Raw genomic sequence first — 9,574 nt, 5'->3', positions numbered from 1 at the left:
ATCAGTCATACTGAAGTGAGAGGAACAGCTACATGACCGATAGTTTAGAAACCCCATGTGCTGTCCCAAAGTAGTCTGTTCTTATACAAATATAGGTTTAGGTGTAGAAGATAGACAGAGTTCTTTTTTTTTTTTACAAGACAATCTTTATTTGTCATTAGAAATTTCACAATATAATTACACATGGTTGCGATTAATCACTATTTTCACTATGTTGAATTTGTAACAATGAAAATACATCACAGAAAATTTACATGATATAACATTACATTACATGTATAAACATTACAATTAAGAAAAGTGGGGGGGTCACAACATGAGGAACAGTTTAAAGGGTTTAAAGGGCTCTCGGCATTAAGAAAGTTGATAACCACTGCCTTAGTGGGTTAAGCCTTTGTTAAGCAACAGCTAGTTGCTAAACGCTACCTGAGCAGCTTTCCCTAAGCTGTAAATTAACCGTCAACACAAGATAGTATCCAGAAGCTTGCCTCAAACGGGGTAGACAGAGTTCTTTAATGCACCTTCATTGAGCAAAAATAATGTGAGAACTCTGTCATCCTGAAAAATAAATCAAATTGACCACCACAGCTGGAATGACTAGGCAGGAACCTTAATGAGCAGTGAGTTTGTGCTAATGTGGAAGGAATAAATCCAGAACAGGAGGTGAGAACAGCAGCCAAACTCAAAGAATGTCATCAATATCATTAAATTGGGCATATAGACATGGTTAAATCGGTGTCTGTTTTGCTGTATATAATCTCAACAGCAACAAAATAAAGAGAGAAAAAAAGATAGCGGAGAGGAAAAAAATCCCAGTGCAATGCCCCGCACCCCAACCCCTAACAACAGAAGTAAGACTATATTAAAGGAAGATGGCATTTTTCCGTTTGGGGGATCTTTGGCACTTTTCCCCTTGTCAAATGTTTATAGGAAACATACATTTAAATTAAAGCAGAAACAAAGAAATCCAAGCACAACGCACTACCTCCCTTCTTTCATTTGCGCAAGATGGTTTTCAGTCCCCTCCACATGAACAGACTGTGGAAATCTGGACTTGAAGCAAAACGCCCATGCTATGCCAGTTGGAGCTGAAAGTCGTTTAGTGACAGCAGGAGTGCTGATGAATTCTGACTTGCTAAATAGATTCCTGAGTTCCATTCACCTTTATAGCATCCTAAGGTTATAAAAAGGCAAGATGAAAAAGCAGCGTTGTATGTTTAATTTTCAGTGTCGTCTAGCCTATTTTTTCAAAAAACGATCTGTACATCTCTTGCACCAGAAACACCAGAGAAGCCTGTTACAGATTTACTGCGACCCAGACTGTATCAAGTGATTCAAAAATCGTTGGTGTTTGTAGGCTAGGGATCTACATTTCAAAGATCACATCAGGTGATTCAAATGCACACCAATCAATGTGTGCAACAATTGATCGCGAATTCGACCTTTACGACTCCGGCCCTCACTCAGTTTCCCTCTGCTGCAACAGAAAACATCGTCTTGAAAAGAAAAACAGCAACAGTACCCGCTAGTAAGCCTGTACTACTGGGGGGCAGGATTCTGAAACAGGGTCCCGAAAAGCGCTTGGGAGATCCGGGAGGGGATGTTAGACCCCACTCGTTCCTAATGAATCCTAAATTCAATTTGACAAGAGGAAGGGGTTTGGGTACCCAAAGACAACTAGCTTTCCCATTCCAAAACTTGGCTCCTCAAGGGCAGGTTTCAAAACGCCGTGGACTAAGATTGTCTCCAGTCGGCCGCCGTCAACTGACGTCAGTAGCACCGTGACGTCACCAGGCGTCGACACACGACTCCGAAGATGGCCGCGCTCGGGAACCCTGCTCTCTGGGGCGTCTGCGGCCGGGGGTGGTCTCGGGCGAAGCTGGCTGGCCGGCTCCCCGGGCTTCGCAGCTCCTGGCCGAGGGGCCCGGTTGGTGTGCGGCCCTTGTCCCAAGAGAAGCCGGCAACGGAAACGCACTTCGGCTTTGAGACGGTGTCGGAGCAGGAGAAAGGAGGCAAAGGTGAGCGGAGAGGTAGGCGGTGGGTGGGATCTGAGGGTCCTCAGATTAGTTTGTTCCGTCCAACTGAAGGTTGCTTGACGTCCTTTTAACAGGTACCGTAGCCTGTGCATTTAAGCGCCCCATAGGGTCCCCTCCACCTGATCTGCTCTTTCTCAGCCGAGGAATTTTTCGTTAAACCTCATCAATTGAACTATCAAGGTGTGCCAGGCACCCGGCGGGACGTTATTTGCGGATGTTATTTCTAATATTCATTTTAACCTTCCGGTGGTGGGTACTTCTACCCTCCACTTTACGAGGCTTAGGGTTAAGGAAGAGCATGCCTGGCTCTACATGTAGGTAATAAGTTGTGGAACCAGTATTCCTGTCCAGATTGGTTGTTCCCCAGGACACCTGCTGATAATCTTTTTTTAAATAATCTCTTGATAAAGGGAGAAACCATTAAAAATGTGTCTCAGCATCCAGATGTGCATAGTAGGAATAATAATAACCCTTTAGTTTGAGTTCTCGTCAGGATTAGCTGACTTGAAACATTTAGGCACTTCAGCGGTACCTGGTGCTTAATTATGGTTCAATACATGTCAGATGCCGTTGAGAAATTTCTGTGTGCCCAGCCTTGTGCCACACACAGGAGGGACGTAAAGAACTGTTTTTAAACTCCAACTGTTGTTCCATTTATCATGACAAAGACATCATGTCTATTTCATAGATGCTAAAGTGAGGCGCTGCGAGTTTCAGTCACTTGCCTTAGGAAATAAGAATAGGAACAAGAGAACGCGCCCACAGTTTCCTCTGGCCTCAAAGATTACATTGCATTGCCTCCCACCTCAGCCTTACTAAACACACAGCTCTCCTGTAACTTTCAACATCGAGTTCAAATGGCCATTTGTTTCACTGGACTGTGAATCCCCAAGCTAGAACAATGGCTCATTCATTTATTTATCATCAAAGCCTGAGGCAAGTCCTGACACAGTAGCAGCTCATAACTTCATGTGGAGGGAAATAGGGTATACCACGTACAAACGTTTACTTGGGGCCTGGAAGCTTTTTAAAACCTTGAGCAGTAAGTCTTATAACCTAACGAGGTAGGAACTATTACTCTGTTTTTTTGTAGCTGAGGAAACGATGTGAGTTGCTGTGGGGTCAGCTCTGACTCACGATGACCCCATGTATGCAGAGTAGAACAGCTCCATTGTGTTTTCAAGGTTGTGACCTTTAAGAAACGGACCCCATACCTGTTTTCCAAAGTGCTTCTGAGTGGATTCAAACCATCCATGTTTGGAATGTCTGGCACAGTGGTTCTTAACCTGGGGGTCACGACCCCTTTGGGGGGGGTGTTGAACAAGCCTTTCATAGGGGCCCCCTAAGACCATTGGAAAACACAAATATTTCACAATATATAATTACATATTGTTTTGTGATTAATCACTATGCTTTAATTATGTTTATGTTCAATCTGTAACAATGAAAATACATCCTGCATATCAAATATTTACATTACGAGTCATAACAGTAGCAAAATTACAGTTATGCAGTAGCAGCAAAAATAATGTTATGGTTGGGGATCACAAGAACTGTATTAAGGGGAGGAGATGAGCCAGTCAGGGTGCGATGTAGCAATGATGAAAAATACAACTTTCCTCTAGTTCCTAAATGCTTCCTCCCCGCCCCCACTATCATGATCCGAATTCGACCTTGCAAGTCTGGCTAGACCAGAGGATATACACTGGTACAGATAGGAACTGGAAACACAGGGAATCCAGGGCAGATGATCCCTTCAGGGCCAGTGGTGTGAGTGGCGATACTGGGAGGGTAGAGGGAGAGTGGGTTGCAAAGAGGGAACCGATTACAAGGAACTATATGTGACCTCCTCCCTGGGGGACGGACAACAGAAAAGTGGGTGGAGGGAGACGTCGGACAGCCCTGGTGGTGCTGTTGGGTACGTGTTGGACTGCTGACCAAAAGGTCAGTGGTTTAAACTCACTGCTGTCTGCTCCGGTAGATTTACAGTTCCAGAAACCCTAAGTAGAGTTGTTACGAACCAGAATCAACTCAGTGAGACTGGGCTTGATTTGGGGTTTTATTTTATAATATAAAATCGGGGTTAATTTTCAGTGAATGACTTTTTCATGTAAACTTGTTTTTAAATTAGAATTAGAAGTACTGCAAATTAAAGAAAAATTGTTTCTGTTTAAATAGTTTTGCCCAGTATTTGCTGCCCTCTTATTATCGCACATTGTGAGCCGGCATCCAGACCTCCCTTCTGTGTTTCAGCAGACTGGTACACTCTTCTAGGTTCTGATGAGCTTTGACATTTTTCCATTGCAGTTTCAAGGGCATGAAATGTCTCTTAGGGTTTTTTCACTTTTTATTGTGAATTGGGTGAAGGTTTTTAAAAGGAGCAAATAAATCAGTTACCCATTCAACAATTTACACGCATTTTATTTATTTATTTTTTGGTAATCATTTCATTGGGGGCTCTTAAAACTCTTGTTACAATCCATACATCAATTGTATCTCACATATTCATACATATACTCTGTCGTTCTTTTCTAGACATGTACTGTCCATTGAGCCCTTGGGATCAGCTCTTCTTTTGTCGTCGTCCCCCCGCCCCATTCACACACATTTTAGGTCATGTCATTGATTGCCGTCCCTGCCATGGAGAGTCACTGTCCCACTTCCTCCTTGTTTCCCATTTCCGTTCCTCCTCCATAGCCCTTTGAGCTTTGCCCTTGGGTAAGTGCTGCTCTTCTTTCTCCAATGGTTGATTATTCTAAGGTGTGTCTAAAGAGTTTCTCTCATTTGAAATTTTTTGCTGTCCCTTCTGCTGGGACTGTCTTCAACCATTTTGGTCAGCAATCACATGCCTCATTGATGTCAGTAAGTTCATCTCACTGGATTCCTTTGGCCGCATACTTTGTCCCTTGAATGGCACAGTGTCAGCGCCACCCCCATGACTCTTTGTTGTAAAACTCAATTGACATTTGATTCAAATTTCGCTTCTGGCATTAGCACTTCTAACTTCCTTTTTGCACTATCATGGTGATTGGCCAGTTCCATGTTTCAGTTTTCCATTTTTATGAAGTGTCACACAGGTTTGTGACTGGAAGAAAGGTGGCCATACAGCTCCATGCCTTGCTGTCGGTGGCAGGTCACCAATAGTCTTTGAAAGAAGTGATGTGGAGGGTGGGGTGGAAAGGGGGAACCGATTACAAGGATCTATATATAACCCTCTCCCTGGGGGACGGACAACCGAAAAATGGGTGAAGGGAAACGTCAGACATGTAAGATATGACAAAATAATAATATAAGTTATCAAGGGTTCATGAGGGAGGGGGGAGCGGGGAGGGAAGGGAAAAAAATGAGCTGAAGTGGAGAGAATGATGAGGGCAATGAATGTACAAATGTGCTTTATATAATTGATGTATGTATGGATTGTGATAAGAGTTGTATGGCTCCTAATAAAATGATTTAAAAAAAAAGAAGTGATGTGATTGGTTACTGATCATGATGTGCATCCATGATATGCATAGTGATCTATGGAGTGAAGTACTAGCAATGAAGTGTATTCTCTAACGCCTTGTGAAATACACCGTGGTAAGTGAAGTTGGAGTTGTCGGGCTGGTGTTACTCACCTGAACGGAAACCTGCGCATCTTGTGGTGTGTAGAGTGAGGCCTGCGGGACGTTGCTTGTTTGAGACCTAGTGTCTCTCAGACACCCTGGAAGCGGTTCCAAACAAAACATCTTGGAGATGACAAGAGTGGAAGCAGGATTGAGCTCTGTGTGCAGTTTGCTAATTTCAGAGCAGATCATGGGCCAGCTTGGGATCCAAGCAGCACCCTTCATCCGAGGAAGGCAAAGCATCTATCTTTGGTTTCTTAATTCAGCCTCACTGCAGGGAGGTAGGTGGCTGGCCCCATATGCACATTATATGAGAAAAAACAAGTGGAAAGTTAAATGTAGGCTGTGCTTGAAAGGGGTTCTCAGCATCTTGGGATGCCACATTCCTTGCCCCTGTGACGAAGATCACTTGAGTGTACGTACAATGGGCCCCAGTCCACATCTTGCAGTCAGTCTACGCACGGAGTTGGACCTGAGGTTCTTCTCCGTGATGTAGCCAGAGGAGAGTTAGGTCTTCTGATTGGTCAAATAGCTTCTAGCTGGATTTTGTAGGTTGTGTTTTCTGTTTTGTTTTGAACAACCATTTTTTGCTGTGCCCTAGAATCAGCTCCACCTCATGCCACGCTTGGGTATCGCAGAGCAAAATGGTGTCCAGTCCTGCGGCACCTTTGTGGTTTACGTGTGAGCCCGTTGTTGTGGCTTCTGTGTCGGTCCATCTCATTGAGGGTTGTCTCATTTCACTCGCCCTATCCCAAACCCGATAGCTTTTTCTAGTGATTGGTCTTTCCTGAGGGCAGGTCCAAAGTAAGCATGAAGTTTCGTCACCTTCACTTAAAAAAGAACAAAAGACACGTTAATCCTAAGGATTCCAGGTGATAGTCCCCGAGGGGCCAGGTCACAGTGAATAGTGGTCTAGGGTTTGGGCTACCAAAGTACTGCATTTGCACTTCCTGGCCGAGTGGCCCTCGGCAATTACATTAGTCCCTGAACCTGAGTTTTCTCTTCCACAAGAGGAAAATGATCATAGTACAGTACTGAGAAATAAGTCACCACACAAGGACTGCACTTTCATGCAGTCTCTGATCCATACAACACGTACAGTAGATGTGAGACACCATTTGCCACGTTGGACTCACGGTGGCTGGCCCTTTGCGTATCAAGAGCCAAACTGTACTTCGTGGGTTCTCAGTGGTGGCTTTCTTGGAGAAGGGTGGACTTGAACCTCCAGCCCTAAGGTTAGAAGCGAAGTGTGATGGAAAAAATAATCTATAATTTATCAAGGGTTTGGGAGGGAGGGGGAAGAAATGGGGAGCTGATATCAGGGGCTCAAGTGGGAGGAGAATGCTTTGAAAATGATGATGGCGGCATATGTGCAAATGTGCTTGACACACTGGAGGAATGTATGGATGGTGATAAGAGATGTAAGAGCCTCCAATAAAAGTATTTTTTTTAATTTTTTAAAAAGCCAAGTGTGTTAACCATTAGAAACCTGAGCTGCCCCCGCCCACCCCAGTTCCTCCCAGTACTCCAAGATAGTTGCCCTAAATCAGCCATTCCATTGGTGACAGTTGTTGAGTGCCTATAATCTGCATAAGTGAATAAGAAAAGCAACTTTGGCTTTTTTATTTTCTTTTTTCATTTCCCTCTCCTGCGGTATGAGGTGAGATGTTAAAGTCATAGATCACATGAGACGTAGAGGAGAGATTGGAATAATGGAGTCAGACACAATTCATGGTAGCATGCTCACCTCAGCCCTGCTTGGTTGTCCTCGTGGGGGGAACCTGGCCACGAAAGCAGGAAAGAGCCTCGAGAGGGAGAACAGGAGAGCCCCCATTTTATTGCTAACCAAGGGTTAGATCTCATTGGGGGGGACATGATTACAGGTAACCACACGTCACAGGAAGGGGCAGTACAATAGGCAAACACATGGTAGGAAGGGGATGTATAATAGACATAAGTGTGACAGGAAGGGGATGAGCTAGGGGTGTGCCCATAGGAATGGGAAGGTCTAGGGGTATACATGTGACAAGATGGGCGGACCCTAGATTCATGATGGCAGCCTAACCTTGGTCCTCCTTGGGCAGGTTTGACCTCTCGTGTCTCCTACAAGGAAACAGACAACTACTATCCTTATCAGAAGGAAGTGGGCCCTACTTGTGGGATAAACAGTGGTGTCTGCTTGCTCTAGATGGCTACTCCTGATGACCTCCGAGTGTATAGTTATTCGCAAGCAGCTAAGTTTGACATATATTTGGGGGAGACAACTTGGGAGAAATCCTTGTTTCCCATACTCTCCCTCCAACAAAGACCCAAGAGTTTAGTCCTCAACCGTGATGGACGTGGAAGCAGTCCTGTCTATCTAAAAGACTTTGTTGGGGGTGCAAGAGAAGCCCAGGCCAGCTCCCCAGCTGTGCTGCCAGCTCTTGGCCCGCTGATAGCCAGCCCTGTTGCAGGCCTTCGGCCGCCGCCTGGCTGAGCTCCAGGTTGGGCCTGCTGGCCGCCGTGCTCTCGTTCCTCTGCTGCTGCTTCCTCTTCAGCGCCGGCTTCTCGACGCCTGGCTCTGCCTGCTTCTTAGACTTGGTTTCCTTGTTCATTTTTCTGGCAGTCCACGGTCTATTCAGTATTCTTCGCTAACACCACAATTCAAATGAATGAATTAATTCGTTTTTCATTATCTGCATCCATGTCAGGCAAGTGAATACCATGGCCTGGATCCGGTGCAATTCAGTCATCACAGTGACTTCTTTGCTCTTGAGAACTTTCGGCAGGTCTTTTGCAGCAGATTTGCCCAATGCAGACCTCTATCTGGTTTCTGGACTGCTGCCTCCATGGCTGTTCAGTATTGATCCAGGTAGAACGAAACTCCTTAACAACTTCAGGGTACTCCATCTAGCAGGATGCTTATTGTTCATATAAAGTGAGAACTGAATTCCAACGATCTACCCTTCATCTTCCCTCTCTAAGAAATAAAACACTTATCTAGTACCAAATTAGCAGGCCTGAAAATCCATGCCCATTGCCGTCTAGTTGATTCTAACTCATAGTGGTCTTACAGACGGGTTCCAAAGCTGTCAGTCTCATGGAAGAGGAGGGTAGCTTCATCCTCCCTTCTGTAGATCAGCTAGTGGATTTGAACCACCAACCTTTGGGTTAGCAACAGCGCCCCCAGGGCTTCATAAAGATAACTAAAGCAGCAGCAGAGAGTGATTTCTCACCTGAAGTACTCTTCAGTTCTGCGTGAAGGGGTAATGTGAAAGGTGTAAACTTGGGCATTGAGCCTGAAAGCACCCTCTTTTTCATGGAGGGCTGATCCTCGTGACTCCGATTAATAGCTGTGTGGGGTTCTTCCCCATCAGTCTACCAGGTGTTTGAGAGTGTGGCCAAGAAGTATGACGTGATGAATGACATGATGAGTCTTGGGATCCATCGTCTTTGGAAGGATTTGCTGCTCTGGAGGATGCACCCACTTCCTGGGACCCAGCTGCTCGACGTGGCTGGAGGCACAGGTAAGAACTTTGTTCCATCATCACGGGGACCACTGAGCTTCTCTTGTATAATTTACTGTCTCGGTGGAACGAAAACAAACTCTCCAGGCAACCTTCTCTGCCTGATCTGCTGTCCCGTCCACTGTTGAGGGCTGAATCGTTTTATGGCTGGGCCTTTGCTACCTGGGGAGAAGAGTGCCGTGGGTTTCTAAATGCATCGTGGTGATGTCCGGGCCCTGAGTACATGACGCTGAGATGAAGTCCATGTTTTGAAACATGTATATGTGTGGCGTTGGTGTGGTCCTCTTCCCAAACAGAAGCTTGGAGGGGCAGTAAGACGCCTTGCCCTGTGGAGGACAACTTAGCAAAATCTGCCCAAATCTAAAATGCATTTAGCCTTTGATCCTGCCATTCCCACTCTAGGTAAGAATAACTTGCATGAAAATGC

At 45.3% G+C, this 9,574-nt stretch overlaps 1 protein-coding gene across 1 annotated transcript in view; it reads left to right on the top strand.

The window, feature by feature from the left end:
- Window positions 1-1,816: 1,816 nt before the first annotated feature.
- The window catches only part of COQ5 (coenzyme Q5, methyltransferase), a 17,033-nt gene continuing 9,275 nt past the window's right edge, over window positions 1,817-9,574 (top strand). Inside the window, exons 1-2 of the mRNA XM_004709569.2 lie at window positions 1,817-2,018; window positions 8,998-9,147. Coding sequence (XP_004709626.1) covers window positions 1,817-2,018; window positions 8,998-9,147 — 352 coding nt within the window. The remainder of the gene's footprint in view (window positions 2,019-8,997; window positions 9,148-9,574) is intronic.

Source organism: Echinops telfairi, unplaced genomic scaffold (genome assembly GCF_000313985.2).
Source record: "Echinops telfairi isolate 266 unplaced genomic scaffold, ASM31398v2 ScPeMD7_7412;HRSCAF=8450, whole genome shotgun sequence".
Classification (NCBI taxonomy): domain Eukaryota; kingdom Metazoa; phylum Chordata; class Mammalia; order Afrosoricida; family Tenrecidae; genus Echinops; species Echinops telfairi.
Note: the sequence above shows the minus strand (reverse complement) of the source record. Positions and strands in the feature narration are given on the sequence as shown.